The 19059-nt window shown below is 39.6% G+C and overlaps 1 protein-coding gene and 1 long non-coding RNA gene across 4 annotated transcripts in view; both read left to right on the top strand.

Annotated features, from left to right (window-relative positions):
* Positions 1-7593, top strand: part of ANXA3 (annexin A3) — a 61082-nt gene extending 53489 nt beyond the window's left edge. For 2 of the 3 annotated variants that reach the window (XM_015138462.3, XM_028848479.2), the window contains exons 12-13: positions 1440-1562; positions 7203-7593. In XM_015138462.3, coding sequence (XP_014993948.1) covers positions 1440-1562; positions 7203-7262 — 183 coding nt within the window. In that variant the 3' untranslated portion in view covers positions 7263-7593. Of the gene's footprint in view, positions 1-1439; positions 1563-6912; positions 7045-7202 lie in introns of all 3 variants that reach the window. The other variant, XR_001444792.3, reaches the window with a different exon arrangement.
* LOC144341149 (uncharacterized) lies at positions 2431-6193 on the top strand. Its single transcript, XR_013417880.1, has 2 exons — positions 2431-5006; positions 5060-6193. It is a non-coding gene; the product is annotated as an uncharacterized LOC144341149 (long non-coding RNA).
* Positions 7594-19059: the final 11466 nt, after the last annotated feature.

Here is a 19059-nt window from a genome sequence, read left to right as displayed (position 1 = left end):
CAACTCTCTGAAGTCATACCATTACTCCCCAGCCTTGTTGACTATGCCTCAGCCACCCCAGGCTTCTTTCCATTCCTCAACTGTGGCAAGTCTATTCTCACATCACAGTCTTTGCATCCATTCCTTCTCTGGAATGCTCCTCCTCTAGATCTTTCCCTAGCTGACTCCTTCTCATCTTTCAGGTCTCAGCTGTCCTCCTGAGAGAGGTCTCCCCTAACTATACCAGGCCGGTTGGTTCCCTTTCAGTCACTCTCCACGCCATTTCCAGCTTTATTTTCTTCATATTTCTGATCACTATTTACTTAAGCAATAGTTAATTTGCTTTACTGTCTGTCTCCATCTACTAGAACATAAGGTCCACGCAGACAGAGATATAATCTGTTCTCTTCACCACCATATGCACAGCACATGGAATAATGCCTGGCTATAGTCGATGCTCATAAGCATTTGCTGGACATAGATGAATGGAATATCATTTAGTATGTTGGCCATCATTAGGTCAAAATCCACCTAACTGCTCAGCTAGAAATTTTACGCTATCTCTCTTTTTCATTATCCTGTAGTGACACCTCATTATATTTTGTCAATCCATTTACATAAGCAACTCTCAAATCTTCCCATTTTCTCCATCCCTACTGCCTTTATTCTAGGGATGGCCACAGTCATCTCTTTCCTTAATTACTCAGTCTCCTCAAGATGAGTCTCAAAGCCTCAGTCTTACTCCCTTATCTTCACTCTACTCCTACCTTGCAATCTGTTTCTCATGCTGCAGTCAAAGTGATTTTCTGAAACCACGAATTTGATCTGATCTCAACATTCTGATGTTTAAAATATTACAGTAGCTCTCCACACTTAGGATAAAGTCAGAATTTCATTTCATGGTTAACAAGGTCTGGCCTTTCCAGACACTTTTCTTGTTATCCCTATTTGTTACTTATGTATCCTTGAACGTGGCATTCTTTCTTGCCCTAAACCTTCACACCTGCTATTTCCTCTACAGGACCTTTCTATCCTCCCTGCATGAACCTACTCCTTCCCCTTGTTGACTGTTTAGTCCTTGCTTAAATGTCACTTTCTCAGACTTATCCTAATCCCTAATGTTTCTTAGGCCCCCCTGAAGTATGCTCCCATGGTACCCAATATTTTCAACATGTCAGACTGTTGTGCAATGGCTTACTTTCTTGCCTGTATTCTTTACAAAACTGGAAGCTTAACATGGGTATCTTATCTCTGTTTTGCAGCATTTAGCATGATGCTGGCACAGAGTAGGTGCTCAACAAATATTTCTTGAATAATGAATGATAAGTTTGATAATAATGAATAAGAATCACTGTAGTTGAATATTTTGCACACCATTATCTGATTCTTATAAATATAAATCTCCATGTTGCTTTGTGACCAATGACATTTGTATTGTGAACACCTGCATTTCTTAACAGGGTGCTGGAACTGATGAGTTTACTCTGAACCGAATAATGGTGTCCAGATCAGAAATTGACCTTTTGGACATTCGAATAGAGTTCAAGAAGCATTATGGCTATTCCCTGTATTCAGCAATTAAAGTAAGTCTACTTTTAAAAATAGCAAAACATATTTTGCCCTTCTCTACCCATCTCCTTACTCTTATATTCCTTAAAATATAAAGATATATGACTTAGATTTCTCTCTCCTTGTCAATGCATACATGTGTTGTCTGAGCTTAAAACAGTAGCTGCAGTGTCCCTTATTTTCAGCTCTAAAATCCCAGGCATATAATAGACACTCAATATTTTTTTTGGTGTACTAGCCACTAATTTTTCTTCTTCTGTGAATTACATATGCAAATTGGTTACCTGTTTTTATATTGTACCGTATGTATTTATTTGTCTTTATGACAATGTAAGTAAAGAAAAATATGTATTTTAAATTTCCTCTCTGTTTTACATGAGACAGCATGGTTCTGCAGCTTAGAGTGCTTCTCATTTCAGTATATAGGAAACTTTCTCGTTTTATTTAATAGCTGTATATCATTCCATTGTTTGTGTATTTGTACTCACCATAGCAAACAGGCTTCCAGTTTATTGCTATTACAAACAATGTTGTATAATGCATACACCACTTCCTCAGGTACGAATGTATCTTTATGAATTCTCAGAAGTAGGATTGCTTAGACAGATGTAAATGCATTTAAAATTTTGACAAATATTACCAATCGAATTCCATTTTGCAATTCCATGAGGAATGTATGAGTCTTTCTTTCTCCATAGCCTTGGGACAGAGGGTATTTTCAAACTTTTGGGTTTTTAAAACATTTTTTAGAGATGGGGTCTTGCTCTGTTGCCCAGGCTGAAGTGCAGTGACTGTTCACAGGTGTGATCATAATACATTGTAGCCTAGAACTTCCGGGCTCAAGCAATCCTCCTGCCTTAGCCTCCAAGTAGCTGGGACTATAGATAAACTTTTGGGTTTTCATAGTCTGATAGGTGAGGAATTGTATCTCAGTGTAGTTGTAATATACATTTTTCTTAGTATAAGTGAGACTGAGTGTATTTTCATGTTTTAAATAACATTTGTATTTCTCTTTCTGTGATCTGTCTTTTTACATTCTTTGTCCACATTCTTTTGGGTTTTTGTTCTTTTTGGTCAGTTTCTAAGACCTTTTACACATAAGGTAGACTAACCTTTTGTCTGGTCATATTTCCCAGTCCGTTCTTTGTCCTTTGACTTGGCCGAATGTATTTTTTTCCAAGCAGAGGGTGCACATCTTGTTTAATTAAATTTATCAATTTTTACAGTTTTTTTTATTTTTTTAAAAATCTAGTCCCTTCTGTTTCTTTCATTCTGGATAAGCATCTTCCTAAAATGGGCTCCTTCCTTTCTGTTTTAAAGCATGAAAACCATTTTCATTGTTTTCAGATCTCAGTTGATATATTATACATAGAAACTTCAAATAAGTTACAAATTATTTGAATTAATAAGGCAGTAAGGCTGACAAATTGTACAAGAGGCTTCTGTACCTTAAGCTCATGGTTCAAAAGTCATAGTCCCAACAGGAAGATGGCAACTAGTTAGTGGTGAACTAAGGAGCTAGCCCCGCACCTGCTCAGCAGCCTTCCATTGATTTACTTTTCTACCTCCGTGCTCCAGACCACCTATGAAAGTCTCTAGTAAATGAGTGATAGAGAGTGTTAGTCCAAGCTGGTTCCCTGGAACAAAGTGTAAGCTGAGATTGGTGAGTGGAGCAATCCACAGTCCTCGCCTCCAAGGCCACACTGACAAGGGGAAAAGATAGGCTTAGGGCTGTCTTCACAGAGGACTTGCAGACTATGCAGACCTCTCCATCTCTTTGCTGCTCCATCTACCCTTGAATGTCTCAGGGAAATCAGCACTAGAGAGTGTTGGACCCAGGTAGACTCTCCAAGGTCTAAGCTGAGAGTTGGGTCCTAGAAGGCGATCCAGGATGAAGAGGGAAGCAGCAGCCAAGCAGAGAGTGTTTGCTCTGAGCACTGAGGGTCCAAAACTGGGAATGGAGTCTATGCTGATTAGATACCCTAAGCTGTGGATCATTATGCACCATGGACATCCTGGGTAGCTCCCAGCAGCACCCTCTCTCAAGCCCCTACAAGGCTGGAGCCCTACTTCTGTGAGGGAGCTTACACCCAGCGATGGCCCCTGAGGACACCTGGCTTAGACCACATTCCAGTGTCACTGCCAGCAGCTGGAGTCTTTGGTCCAACCTTCACTATGGCCCTACCCGCAATAGCCACCCTTGACCAGGCATAAATATTAACCTGGGTCTTTCTGCAGCTATCTTGGGAAGGTTCCTGCCTCTGACTTTACAAATGGCTTATGAATGAATGAATGAATGAATGAATGAATGAATGAACATCAATCAGTTAACTAGATTCATTCACTAAAATCTTTCTCTTTTTAATCAGAGTTTTTGTTTTTGCACTAAACTTTTACAGAAAGAGATGCTGAGATGCATGAATAAGTTGAAATCAGGAACTTACTCAAAAAGGCAGTTCTCAGACTGTGCCTGGGGCTTAGCACAAATTGCATCAACTGCTCACACTCAATTCTATTTGAATCAGTCCTGACACATCACAATAGTTTCAATCATCAGAGAAAGATTCAATAACGTTAACCATATTGTAGCTACTAAGGCAGAAAAATAGACTCACACATTTTCTAAAGATTGTCAGTAACAAGGTTGAGACATAAAGAGGGCTTTCAGTTCACCCTCAGCAAAGCAGAAAATTAAATTAACCAGTGGCTCTCCATTCCCCAATGGTCTGGGTAATTGAGGCTTATTGTATTAGAAAACATTTAAGCTATTTGTAGTTGATAGAAAAGAAAAATCCATCACTGAAAACTTCAGTTTGCAATTTGAAATAATATAAGATTTCTTTATTTCTACTACCTAACATATATTATTAAGTAATCTCATTATAGTTTTGCTATTGATGAACAGGATCTTTTTAGATGGTTGTTTTTGAAATTCAGGGGGTAGAGTTCCATTTTGCATATTATCTCAGCCTATAATCCTGCCTGTCTTCTTCCTTCTACCCATTGTTTAGACATTTCTTTGTCCATTGACACCTTTCTCAGGGGGTGACTGGTGGAAAGGAGAAGACAAGGAAGAACAGAGGTGAAAACCAGTGTGTACCTCTTATTACTTATTAAGAAGATGTTATGGAAAATTTAGATGAAATTATGTTTTCTGGTAGTTTTCCTTGGTGGACAGATTCTGTGTTTACTTAATAAATAGCACAATTCCAAGTTTTTTATGGGAAAATATAGTAGCCACTCACAATCAACTCATAATCTATGTGGAGACCTGAGGTAGTTATAAAGAAACAATTGGAAGATAATAATTGAAACAACATACAATTAGATACTAGACTGTTGAGTACAGAGCTAGTAATATCGGAATTGAGAAGAAAAGACGTTTAGGGTTAGAGAAATGGGTCTTGAGCCTGCCTTTCAGGTCAACAAGCATGTGTTGAGTGTCTCCTATGGGCCAGGTACTCTGCTCGAGCATTTACCTTTAAGACCCCAGGTCAATAGGGTCTTAAAGGTAAATGCTCTAGAAACAGGTATGGGAAGAGGCAAGAGGGAAAGAAGTAATAAGGCACTTGTTTGATTAGAGGGTCCACCTTGGGCAATATTGAGAAATAAAATCCAAGTAGCAAGATGAGTTCAGCTGAAAGAGAGCTTTGAAATCAGCAAATTCATTCATTCAATTAAAAATATTTATCAAATGCATATTATGTGCTAGGCTCAGGGTTATAATTATAAGCAAAGGGATGGGGTGGGGGAAGACATTTTCTGTCCTTATGGAATTACAACTATGTTTAATGTAAAGGAAAGCGACATTGTGCTAAAAGATCCTATAATAGGAGGACTTTTACAGGAAAGGCTTCTATGAGAAAGTCATGATTCAGATCTGGAAAATAAGTAGATATTAATAAGGCAAAAGTTATGGAGGTAAGGGAGCCAATAGAACATTCTAATAAAAGAAATGACAAATAGAAAGGCCTCATGGTGGAGGAAGCATAATGAAAAATGAGGATGTAGGGGCCAGATCATGCACGATCTTTTTGGCAATGTTTAAGGAATTTTGGCTTTAGTTTAAGAGTAAGGGGAAGCCATTGAAGAGTTCTGGGCATGAGCTCTTGAAGAGTTAGTATCAGGATCATGAAAAGATCCCTGTGAGATCTTCTTATTCTGGAGAATAAGAAGGGCTCAAAGGATATTTAGGAGCTAAAACCTAAGGGACTTGGTATAATATCTTGGTGTGAGGAAAGGAAGGTAGCAAGGATGACACTCAAGTTCCTAACTTGGAAAACAGATAGTGGGGCCATTCCTTGCAAGAGGATCAGGTTTTAGGGTTTTTTTTACTTTTCTTTTTGGGGAGTTGGGGGAAGTTTATGAGTTTGGCTTTACATGTGTTGAGTTTGAGATGTCTTTGAGCCATGTAAGATATGTGGAGAGGTCAAGTAAGTCATTAGTGCTATGAAATATACTTTGAGCTACTTGGATGTGTTTTCTTGACTAACTGATAGAAGGCCTAATTGTTTAAAATTCTGATCAGAGATGTCTAGAAGGAGCTCTTTTAATACAAAGCTGGAGCATTGTTGACTTGTCAGCTCTGCTATTGCAGAGCAAGACAGGAAAACCAACAGCATAAGAACTGAAATCTATACAAAAATGAAGAATATTGAGTCATATATTTTGTGAAACAGACAAATGAACAAGAAATAAAGAAAACAGAACAATATATATAAATGCCTATTCTGTCTTACTATGAAAGTAATGCTTAACTTCTTCACTAAATGAGCCTTCTCTGAGACTTCCTTTATATTACCACTTACTCTAATATTTACCCCAGTGACAGCCATTTCAAATATGAAACTTAAGTGATAAAAAGTGCTCACTGGTTGGGTTGCCTCAAATAAAATAAAAATAATGTGAGCATCTTACACAATCCAGGTTGAAAGCCAAGTTTTACCTCCTATGAAGTCTTTTGCGTTACAAACTTGCTATCTTTGCCCTTTAAGCCTCAACCTCACACGGTATCTTTTCTGAACAACAATCTATTTTTGGTTGGCCTTGGGAAAAGGAACTGACAAACATATTCTTTAAAAATGTGGTTCATTTCACTTTCCTAAGTCAGGCAGTGTAGCAGGGTATTAAGGAGCCAGGATACAGGGATTCAAATCCTGCTTTTGTCACTTATTCTCAATAAGATTTGGGGCAAGTTTCCTAACCTGTTTTTCTCATTTTACTTATCTATTACATGGGGGATATGTATAGTACCTATTGCAGAGAGCTTTTAAAAGGGTTAAAGTAGCTAATACACATTAAGCCTTTTGAATAGCAAGTGTTTGATAAATATTATTAAAACTATAATCTTTTGAATTTTTTTAGAAATTGATGTTATGTAAGTGATGCAATCTTATTTTATTAAACCCAAATTGACATGTAACTACAATATATCAAGAAGAATCTAAATGTTGTTTACTGTGAAGAAGATCCTGATCAGAACATAATTGCACTCAGGTATGAATGACTGATGGAATTGCAGGTACATTTTACTAAATGGTATAGCTCATGAGTCTCACACCCAGGTGAATTCCCTAGTGCTATAGGATTTGATTCATTTATGGTCTCCCACTATTTATACTGTGTTTGTTCTTCATTTATTTTGTTCTTTGCAGTCGGATACTTCTGGAGACTATGAAATCACACTCTTAAAAATCTGTGGTGGAGATGACTGAACCAAGAAGATAATCTCCAAAGGTCCACGATGGGCTTTCCCAACAGCTCCACCTTACTTCTTTCTCATACTATTTAAGAGAACAAGCAAATGTAAACAGTAACCTGTGTTCCTAACAGGAATTCTCATTGTTCTATAACAACAACAAAAACGATTATTATTTTAGAGCATCTCATTTATAATGTAGCGGGTCATAAATGAAATTTAAAATGGTATTAAGGATCTGCAAATACTATCCAACTTATATTTCTGCTTACAAAGTAAGAATCTTTTTATAGTTCTAATCCATTAAATATAAAGCAAGATAATAAAAATTGTTGGTTTTGTTAAAAGTAATTTGTTTGTTTGCTTTCAGAGCTTGCCAACATTGTTTGATGCCTGGTGCCAACAACTAATATTTTAAAACATGTTTCTATATAGAAGCTGTTACTGCTTCAGTTTATCACCTTGTTAATCACACTTTTCTTTAAGAAACGAGTAAGATGAAGATGTATGTGACCTGGCCTACCCTTTCTAGTTGTGATCAAGCTACAGGAGTGGCAATGCATGAGAAGTTATTTCAGCTTTCAGAAAACATCTGCTGAAAGATTAATCTAACCACTTCCTGTCTGAATGGCAAGCATGAATTATGGTTGCTTCATGCTAAATACTACTTTCCCAGAATGGGCATTTAGAATCAAGCCTCTAAGGTTTCCTTTTCTCTTGAGTTGGCAAAACTATGCATTTAAAGAATCCCTCATGCTATCTTTGAGTGGGACCTAATATGAAATACCTTGACTGATATGAAATAGAAGAGGTGAAAAAAATTCCATTTAGAGTTATTTTCCTGGACCAGAATAGAAACGATCATACTGGCCATGTGCAGTGGCTCATGCCTGTAATCTCAGCACTTTGGGAGGCTGAGGCAGGCGGATTGCTTGAGCCCAGAAGTTCGAGACCAGCCTGGGCAACCTAGTGAGACCCTGTCTCTGACAAAAATACAAAAATTAGCCTGGCATGGTGGCACACACCTGTAGTCCAAGCTACTTGGGAGGCTGAGGTGGGAGGATTGCTTGAGTCAGGGAGCCCATTTGGCAAGTTAGTTCTGTAATCAATATTATAAATGTCAGTCATAACTAAGATGATGACAGGAGATAATGAAAAAAAAACTACTTAAATATTTGGGAGACAAAATTGAGTAAACATGGTATTCAAAGTAAGCAAGTGTCAGTCAAGTATGCCTTCATGATTTTGGTGTAAGTGATGTAGTGAGTAAGTATATCACGAAGCATTAAATCAGTGTTAATACTCATTGAGTGCTTACTATGTATGAGGTACTATGTTAAACAGTGTAGTATATTTTAATTTGTTAATCCTCAAGGGACCTTCCATGTAGATACTAACTCAGATATAGAAATGGAAGCTTAGAGAAATTAGTAACATATCACTGTAAGAGCCAGGTAGTCCAACTCCAGTGTCCAGGCTCTTAACTACTATTTTGCCTTAGAATTTATCCCATCCCAGGGCCACTGTTATCTTCGATGCCTAGTGCTTAGATTAGAACTGTGCTCAGCACATAAAAGGCATTTAATACAGTGAATCTTTATTTTAGATCTCATTTATCCTCAGAGTTGTTACACCACTTATGTATTAAGTACTTTCTGAAACAGAGCATGGTTACGTGTGTCAATATTTCCCCTGTTCTGCAGATAAGGAAAATGAGACTCAGGTTAAGTATCTAGCCCAGGGTTACACAGGGGGAAAGCCAAGTCTTAAGATCCAGGTCATGGCCGGGCGCGGTGGCTCAAGCCTGTAATCCCAGCACTTTGGGAGGCCGAGACCGGCGGATCACGAGGTCAGGAGATCGAGACCATCCTGGCTAACCCAGTGAAACCCCGTCTCTACTAAAAAATACAAAAAACTAGCCGGGCGAGGCGGCGGGCGCCTGTAGTCCCAGCTACTCGGGAGGCTGAGGCAGGAGAATGGCATGAACCCGGGAGGCGGAGCTTTCAGTGAGCTGAGATCCGGCCACTGCACTCCAGCCTGGGCGACAGACCGAGACTCCGTCTCAAAAAAAAAAAAAAAAAAAAAAAAAAAAAAAAAAAAAAGATCCAGGTCATCTGGACTTTAAAACTTATCTGTGGCTGGGCAAAGTGGCTCACACATCAAATCCCAGCATGTTGGGAGGCTGAGGCAGGAGGATCACTTGAGCCCAGGAGTTTGACACCAGTCCAGGAAACAAAAGGAGACCCGCCTCTACAAACAATTTAAAAATTAGCTGGGCATGGTGGTGTGCACCTATAGTCTTAGCTACTCAAAAGGCTGAAGTGGGAAGATCACTTGAGCCCAGGAGTTTGAGGTTGCAGTGAGCCACGATCGCACCAGCGTACTCCAGCCTGGGTGACAGAGCAAGACCCTGTCTCAAAAACAAAACAAAAACAAAAAACCTTATCTGTGCATGAGAGAGGATGAAGAAGGTGAGAACTTGAAGAGACTAGTGATCACGTGAGATAATTCTGCAGACAAAAAAAAAAAAAAAAGCCACACTGACATAACCCTCTAACCCTTCTACGAACATCCGTTTTGCCTTTTATGCATCGGACTTCAGGCAATTACCTTTCTAAGCCACATACTCCTCTTTAAAATGAGAACAATAGTACCTACCTCCTAAGATTGTTTTGATAAGTAACACTTAAAGGTGTTCCACATAGTGCATAGCACATAGTAAACCCTCAATAAATGTTAGCCTGTATCATACAATTATCATAGAGTAGTATTCAATGGCCACATTTTTTATTGCCTCCAATTTCCACAAGGTGGCATGTCAAGTTCAAAGTGGATCCCACAGCTTCTCATCCCAATGGCAAAATCTACTTAACTTGCTTCAGCATAAAATGACCAAATCTAAACTGTTGGAAACGTCTTCTATAGAAGGTTTGTCGTAGTTCAGGCATCTTACTGTCACTGTAAACTCCTTCTTAAGGAAACATGTAGAATATTTAATTGAATCATCTGGTTTCTCTGGATTCCTGGGACCATCTTCATTTACATGAATGTGCGTTAGCTCTGACATGGATCACCTGCAGAATTGAGTGCATCCATGTCGTCTCATTAAGCACTAAGTTTAGTCCCTGAAGATCGAAAGAAGAGAAAAATAGCCAGCTGCAGAGAGTCCCGGGCTCTGTGGTTGGTGAGCTGCCAAAACAGCAGGTTTGTACACTTCACTCTAGAGTAATAGAATGTTTGGTCTATAAATCAGGAGCTGCAAAAACGGCAAATGAAGATGTTGAATAGGAGATTCTCTAGCCTATTTGTAAAAATGTATTGAGGAAATTTTTAAAATAGCGTACAGTAGTTCAGACCTTTCTTCCATGTACCTTCCCCTTTTTCCATTTCCCCAATTTAATGCCCAATTAAATTTAATTGTAATTTAAAATTATGGATAACCCACAATTTTACTTTGTCTTTAAAACATTAATTTTGGGGTCATATCAAACTGGGTTCAAATCCTGGCTTCACCACTTACGACAGCAGCGTAGATAACAGTGTTTGACAAATAACCTCCATACAATTCAATTCTTTAGCTGACAATAACAGCACCTACCTTAAATATGTGCAAGGATTAAATGAAATAAAGCATGTGAAAAATTTAACTCAATAAAAATTAGTTACTAATAACTGCATTGGCATGGTGAGTTGCCAGTGAAGAGCAGATAGTAAGTGTTCAATAAGCATTTAGAGAATAAATAAATGATACTTGTTTTAGTACTACTCAGTGACAATAACTGTAAAGCTCTGGACGCTTCAGAGAAACGTCAGCTGAAATCAGTGTTATTAATATGTTGTCAATGTGTCCTCCAACGATAAGAGTCAACTGTGTTCACCTCAGTGATGAGGTTGCAGGATCTGAAGAAAGTTTTCTAGGCTTATTTCCTGCCCATCAGTTGACTGTAGTATGATATGTGAGGGAGCGAGTCACTTACTCTTTCTGTACCTTAGTTTCCTCACTTGTAAAGCCAGGATGGCCATGCATGTATCATTCAGAGTAGAGTGAGGTTTCCATAAGCCAGGTTAGGTGATGCACTTACCACAGTGCCTGCACCCTTTAAGTGCTCAATAAACAGTAGCCATTATTCTCTGGCTCAGTTTGGAAGACTTACAATTGCTTATACAGTGCTGTAATCACTTGGGGGATTTTGAGATGTTGTAAACCTACCTCTTCTAGTTTGCAATTAGCAAAGAAAGACACAGCAAACTTCTTGGCAATTTCCTGCCGGTGAAACCTTGTGTTTTATGAGCCATGGAAAGTACCCCCAAAATTTTTTCAACCCCACCCCCAGCAAACTGACAGACTCAGATCTTTCCCACCCACTCTGTTTGTCTCTTGTGGGACTGTGAGAGTCAAGCAAGTACAGGTTGCTGTGTGCTGAAGCCTTTTTACTGGTGCTATATTTCTTTCAGTTTCATCAAATTCAGCTTTGTGCCAGTTTTACCCACCAGGGACAGCCCTCCTCTGAAACCAAAGTTTGCCTATTTCTGTAGAGTTTACAAAGTCAGCAGTGAGAGAGAGGAGAAATTCAAATGAGGAGGACAGTTACAGAGTAGGAGGAAACATTGAATGGCTGCTGCAGTAAACTGTTAAAAAAGAAATCCCAAACCCGGAATACCAAAGCAGCCCATTCAGCTGAAAGGTTTTATGACACAACCGCGCATAAGAAAAAACTAGCTATTAAAACGTACATATGCCCTCTTTGGTCACAAACTTTGTGGAACTGGGTGTGGCAATAAAGAGTGATCCAGGCCACGCATGGTGGCTCACCCCCGTAATCCCAACACTCTGGGAGACCAAGGCAGGCAGATCACCTGAGGTCAGGAGTTCAAGACCAGCCTGGTCAACATGAAACCCTGTCTCTACTAAAAATACAAAAAAAGTAGCCAGGCATGGTGGTGGATGCCTGTAATCCCAGCTACTCGGGAGGCTGAGGCAGGAGAATCGCTTGAACCCGGGAGACAGAGGTCGCAATGAGCTGAGATCGTACCACTCCAGCCTGGGTAACAAGAATGAAACTCTGTCTCAAAAAAAAGTCGTCCAAAGTGACTTGCAGAGCACCAGACTTGCTGTGAAAAAACAGATGTGATTTGCCAGTTGCTATAATATCAACCACCAGACAAAAGGAAGTTTTGAAAAAGAATATTGAGATAAAATGAGCTCCTACAAAAAAGAGCATGCCACAGTGGGGTAGAAAGTAGAGAAGAACAAAGGTCCCAAGCGTAGGAAGTTGGTGAGAATTAGCCCAAACTCACACCTCCTTTTAGAGAACCGCAGCAATCCACAGCATAACTGGCTTACGTTGGTTCCCCTGGCCACAGACCTCAGAAGAGTTTAGAGATTTCCAAAGTTGCACTTAAGCTTTTTGTTTTGTTTTGTGTCACAGAGCAAAGTCCACAAAGAAAATTCCAGATCATGTCTGCAAATTCTATTTAAACCAGTGTTAAATAGAATTTGGTATCTGATATTTTCATGAAAAATATTTTTCTTGCTTTTTATCAGTCAAACCAAACCCCTTCCGACCTTTATTCTTCCAACATTTATTACATGGTAACTGTAGTCCAGGAACTATGCCAGGTGCTGGAGTTATAAAAATGAAGAAAGCTGCACATTACCTGACTTCAAGGAGTTGATGATCTGGGGAGTAAGCAAAGGAGAGGAAAGACAGATACTTGGCTAATTAGCAAGGACAGCACGGTGGTGGTAGTGGTGGGTGGGGTTGAGGATTAGGCAAATGTGGCTTCCACACAAAATTCTCATGCTCTTTGCAACTTGCAGAGTTAAAGGATAAGATATTTGAAGAAACTGCCAATTATTAGGTGTTCAGTTAAAGACTGTTAAGGTTGTATTGCATAGTAGTTAAAAGTCTGGAGTCAGCCTAGCTGGACAAATTCTAGCTCTTACAGCTCTAAAGTCTCTAGCTGTATGATCATGGGAAAATTACTTAAGCCCTTTATGCCTCAGATTCCTTTATCTGTGAAATTTGAATGATAGTAGTAATTAGACCAACCACCTGGGATTACAAAGATTAAATGGATCGATGCATGTAAGTACTGAGAATGACCCAGTACATTGTAAGCACTATGTAGATGCTAGCCACTTAAGATTAACTATAGTAAAATATGATATGTACTATAATGATGCTATTAAAAATGCTGTGGACTACTAAGTATCAGAAATACTGATACAGATAGAAATAGATACAGATACACACAAAAGATGCTTATGATATTTTGCTAAATGGAAGAAAAGTTGCTTGATGAAACAGTAAGAAAAAGAAAACCAGTGTGAGACAACATAGCAAACGTAAGGAGGCATGTCTGTTCATTTCTGCTTGCCAGCATAATTTCACAAAGTTTAACTCTGACGACGTGCAGCTCTCCAGAAAGATGCTTTGAAGGCAAAGCAAGATAGAGCACATGGCCCCACAGTGTCTCTTGCCTGAGTCACTAAGTTCCTTAAAAGATAAATGACCCTATTCCCTGCCTTTTCTTACACGTAAGGTAACATCTGATGGGGTTAGTGATGACGCCTCTGTAATCTGTAACCAGCTGTACTCTTACACCCAAACTTCGGTGTGATTCTCCTTTAATGTAACTTCTGCACACGTTTGATGTGATTTTACACGTACTAAACCTCCAAAACCCATATATAAACTGAGCTAAAACACTATTTCAGAGCAGTCTGACAGAACCTCTTTGAAGGACTGTTCTCAGGCTCTAGGCCTCAGTCTATAGTCCTCAGTAAGACTTCTAAATACAACTACCTTTAATTCTTTACAAGCTTGATTTTTTTTTTCTTTAGTTGACACCAGAAAGTCTGAGAAAATATACATGGCCACAGTAACTGTTTATCTCTGGGTAGTAGCATTAGAGCTGACTCATTTTTCTCTTTTTGTCAAAGTTGTGTTTTCTAAGTAAATTTAAATTTATTGGCTCAATAATTTAAGAATAACTTTACATGACATATAAGAAAGTTTGGCTATTAAAAGGCACCTAGAGCTCAAATGGAGGATTAATTAAGTATGCAGGGCAGGATTCACCAGGAATGTCACCTCTGAGCTAGGTATTAAAGGAATTGATTGGTAGGGCTTTGAAGAGATAAAGATTAGTAGAGATGAGAACAAGCTCCCAGTATCTGACAATATTGGAAAATAATGTATCAAATAGTACATGAGTTAAGTGGGCTGTTAATCCTTTTTTCTTTCTTTCTTTCTTCTTTTTTTTTTTAAAAATAGTGACAAGATCTCACTGTGTTGCCCAGACTGGTCTCGAACTCCTTAGCCTCCTCAAGTGCTAGGATTACAGGTGTGAGCCACCACCCGGCCGAGGGGGCCGCTAATCCTCACTGAAGAGGCCATCACTGGACACTGAATATCAGAGTCCATCCTTATTTTTTGCTGTGTTCCTCTTGTTTCTGAGGTACCTAGTGGAAAGTCTGGCTTCTCTGTTTCTCTCTCTCTCATTTCAGAAATCTTATTACGGGATCCTGTCTGTTGAAGGTAACTAGAGATCAGTTTAAGTCTTCTCTGTGCTGGAGCTTACAGAATAGATGCTGATTCTATTGCCTGCTTTCCCAGATACTGACAGGTAATAAGAGGGCCAAGTAGACCCCTCTATCATGGATTAGAGCCATGTAAGAAGTATACCCTCAGAGCTGACTCTTTCCTAGGAAGTGAGAGGTATGGGTAGACATGCATCTTTTCCAATTCTTCCTGTGCCTCACTTCAGTCTTCAGGACTCCAAGAAGGTAGGACCAGCAAGCACAGGGCCCTTGAGCATTATTTCAGATCCTTTGTGTAACCAGCCCACACCTGAGCCTTTTGTCACTGGAAAGCTCCATTGGGCAGCAATGACTGGAGAATGTCTCCAATTTATTCAAACATGTTTCTAGAGAGAAGACGGTGGTGGGGAGAAAAGCACTTCCTTCCTCTCTCTACTTCCTGTCTCTTCCTAACCTCCTCTGCTTTAATTTCTGGCTAACCTCTGCAATGTTGACGTGAAAAAGAAAAGTCTTTGCACTGTTTAGTCTACTTTGAATTTTTTCAATATGGGGACCTTCCCAGGCCACCAGGCAACAAACTGTCCGTTCTTGATTTTCTCCTCTCTCTCTTCTGGGTATTGAGTATGTAGTTTGACTGGACCATGTGCTGCCAAAAACTTCTTGGGAAGCCCAAGGCTTCCCAGAATCTAGAATCCACCCAGAGAAAGTCCCTGTGAGGAAACTTCACAGATTTTTCTCTGGTTACATCTCTTGGAACACTGCACTTGCCCGGCTTTTCCTGCACTGCTTTTCTTGGCTTCCTCAGTGTGATGGTCCTGTCTTCTTTCTTCAGGAAAAACAGGCTCCCTGGCCTTCCCTTTCCCAGATATGAAGGAAAGATGCCAGAACCATACAATGTTGGTTTCAGTACCACCAACTTGCTGTGTAACTTTGGGCAAATTACTTAGCCTTGCTGATCCATCATTTCCTTTTGTTTCTAAGATAGGAGTAATAATTTATTCAATTCATAGTGCCAGGAAGACCCAGGCGCCTGGAAGGAGGGAATGCTTAGATCTGCCATGGAAGACAAGGAATTAGATGAGGAAACACAAGTAAAGGACTTAACACAGTATCTGAAATATGTAGTCATTGGCTATTATTGACACCTTCCCCCAATTTCCCAGTCTCTTTTGCTGTATGAAGTATATGCGTAAGATCTTTTTTATTTTGAAAGACTTAATCATTATGGGAAAATTGACGAAGGCCTGCAAGTTCTGTATAATCATGTGGAACCTTCACAACTTAACCAACTACACCACATTCTTGACCTCTCTTGCAGGCAGGGAGAATTCAGCTCCCTTTGGACTTTGGCTTTATGACCTCACATGCTCTTCTCAGCCAACTGACCAAAAGAGCCAGTAGGCATTGACTTTGCATTCTTTCAGAGGTCCTCTTGTTTCAATAATAATGGGCACCATTTCTTAACACTCACTATAAGCAATTCATATACTTTATATCATTTTGACTTTATAACAACACCATGAGGCAGGTAACCTTATCCCAATTTACTTGTCTGGAAGGAGGCTCAGAAAGGTTAAGACCACTCTAGACATAGTTCTGGAGCCACAAAACGATCTGAGATTTCTATACAGTAGGTCCAAAATCTATAAGCTTGACTCTCTCAGTATGGGACTGTGATACAGCAGTAGCAACAGTTGCAAAGCTCTTTACTTTAGAGGCCCATTTCTTGGGTGCTGGAGTTGGGAAGTAGGTCTGAACACTTGGATTCTCATAAATTCTCTGGCTTCACACCCTGAGCAACTTCACCACACATCACTGGCATCTAATGGCCAGTGATACTGAAGTCTAAATAAGTCTCTCAGAAGCTTACATATCAGTAATATAAAGTCATTTAGCACAGGACAGAAGCCACCTTGATAGAGCAAAGCCAATATCTTTCAGTCTGACAAGACTGGTCAGGAGGCTCTCAGACCAGAAGGTAACTTCTTCTTCTTGCTGAGCATTGTACTATACAAAGTTCAAAACTATAGACTGTGCCACAGCAGGGCACAGGTGCAAGAGCAGAGTTGGAGCCCTGAATAAACAGTTCACCATTGCTTACAGAATTTCCCTGGTTCTGTGTTTCCCCCTTTAGTTTTTGGTGAGAAGGATGTGACTTTTTCTTCTTTTTCTGCAGCAGTAGCAGTACGGAAATCACTCAGCAATGAGGATTTGGCAGTTTCTAAGGGTCTTGTCGTTGGTGGGTACAGTTTGAGTTGAAGTAATTGCAGACATGCAGACAAACACACAGAGATAGAGGTTCAGCAGGGCTTGGGCCTAAGCCCTGGGGAAAGCTACAGTTTCTTCAGTGGGAGAGGAGTAGGAGCCAATAGAGCAAATGGAAGGAAGAGCAGGAAGATGATGCCGCACTCTGGAGGAGCAGCAGCAGAGCTGCTCTCTGTACCTGCAAGCCAATGGAGAAGTTTATCATAAGGCAGTAATAAACTAATAACACACCACTGACGAGTGACATCAATAGTGGCAACTGTTGAAGGCCTACTGTGTGCTCAGTATCATGCTACATGCTTTAGAGAAGCCCTTAGGGCACAGTGGAGTTAGAAGTATGTTATTGATTAGGAATGACTGTACATAGGATAAAAAAAAAATAAAAGAAAAGAAATAGGTCATTTATCCTAACTCTTACAGCAACTAGCTTTGAGAAAGTGAGCAGCTTATTCAATCTCTCTGAGTATTAATTTCATCTGAAAAATTGGAGTAATAATATCCATATTACTCATTCAGCCTATCAATGTGAACTGAAGCCCTACTGCACTAATCTAAAAGCTACATATACATGTAAAAATTTACTGCCTGTTCGGCTGGTTGCAGTGGCTCTTGCCTGTAATCGAAGCACTTTGGGAGGCCGAGGTGGGTGGATCACTTGAGGTCAGGAGTTTAAGAGCAGCCTAACCAACATGGTGAAACCTAGTCTTTACTGAAAATACAAAAATTAGCCGGGCATGGTGGCACACACTAGTAATCCCAGCTACTCGGGAGGCTAAGGCAGGAGAATTGCTTGAACCTGGGAGGCAGAGGTTGCAGTGAGCCTAGATAATGCCACTGCACTCTAGCCTGGGTGACAGAGTGAGACTCCATCTCAAAAAAAAGAAAAAAAAAAATTCAGTGCCTGTTTTCATGGAACTTACAGTCTATAATAAAGATGAGACTGATCAATTATATTAAATACCTGGGATTTGGCATTTATTTCATTTAATCTTCACAGTAATCCTATGTTTAGTGTGCTCTTTTCACGTCAACATTATCTGCTGTTGTTAAATGTTAAATGAAAATAAGCCAAGGCAGATCTGAGAAACTATTGAGTACTAGGTTCGTCTTAATTGCAAAAGTTAAGTGGCCATAGCTGATGGTTATGTATAATTAGTTAGTTTGAGAATGTGGGGTATATATTTCATATTCAAAAGCGAACTCATGCTTCTGTCAGTCAATATTTATGGTCCACCATTATTCCTAGCATCTAGTCCAATGCCTGGTACGTATTAGGTCATCAATATATAATTGTTAAATTGAGTACTTATTATATGCCAGACATCACTTATTCTGCAAATTGCATTTTACCTGATCTTTGTTCTTAGAAATTATGTAAGGGCCTCTGGAAGAAACAGTAAGATTCTGGCCTACTAAGCTTTAGTGTGCTGTGTCAATAGAAATGGAGTCAGGGAACAGTTGGTCAAAACCAGTCTTAGATGAAGAGTTTTTTCCCTTCTCTGACATAACCCCTCTATTTCTACTCTGAACTCATCTTTTATTACCCAGGACATTGCTAATAAGGATGGGTAGTCCTAGGGTTCTGCCCTTGCATTTCTGCTATACTAGAAAATACTTGGATTTTTGAGTCTTTAAATCACAGTTCCAGAACTTACTAACTGGGTAATTTTTGTGAAGTTGCTTACTCTTAATTTTTCAGTTTCTTCTTCTATAAAATTGAGATAATGCCAACTTCCATGGTCAAGAAGATTAAATTAAAATTATCCAACAATACCTAAGACAATGAATAAAAGGATAGGAAGCTAGAAACAGGGGTAGTTACATTTACAGTAAAGCTAGTTGGATAGGAAATGTAGAAGGTTCTTGGTGCTCCACAGATGTCCCTGACACTCAGCATTTCCTATGTGCTGACTCTCCTTACTGCAAGTGCTGGTGACCCTGCTGCAGCCTTTATCTGTCTGTGGGAGCTGCCTTGGCCCACACTTGGGTCAGAAAAGAAGTG

Source organism: Macaca mulatta, chromosome 5 (genome assembly GCF_049350105.2).
Source record: "Macaca mulatta isolate MMU2019108-1 chromosome 5, T2T-MMU8v2.0, whole genome shotgun sequence".
NCBI lineage: Eukaryota > Metazoa > Chordata > Mammalia > Primates > Cercopithecidae > Macaca > Macaca mulatta.
The sequence above is the reverse complement of the archived record's forward strand: the minus strand, read 5'-3'. Positions and strand labels throughout refer to the sequence as shown.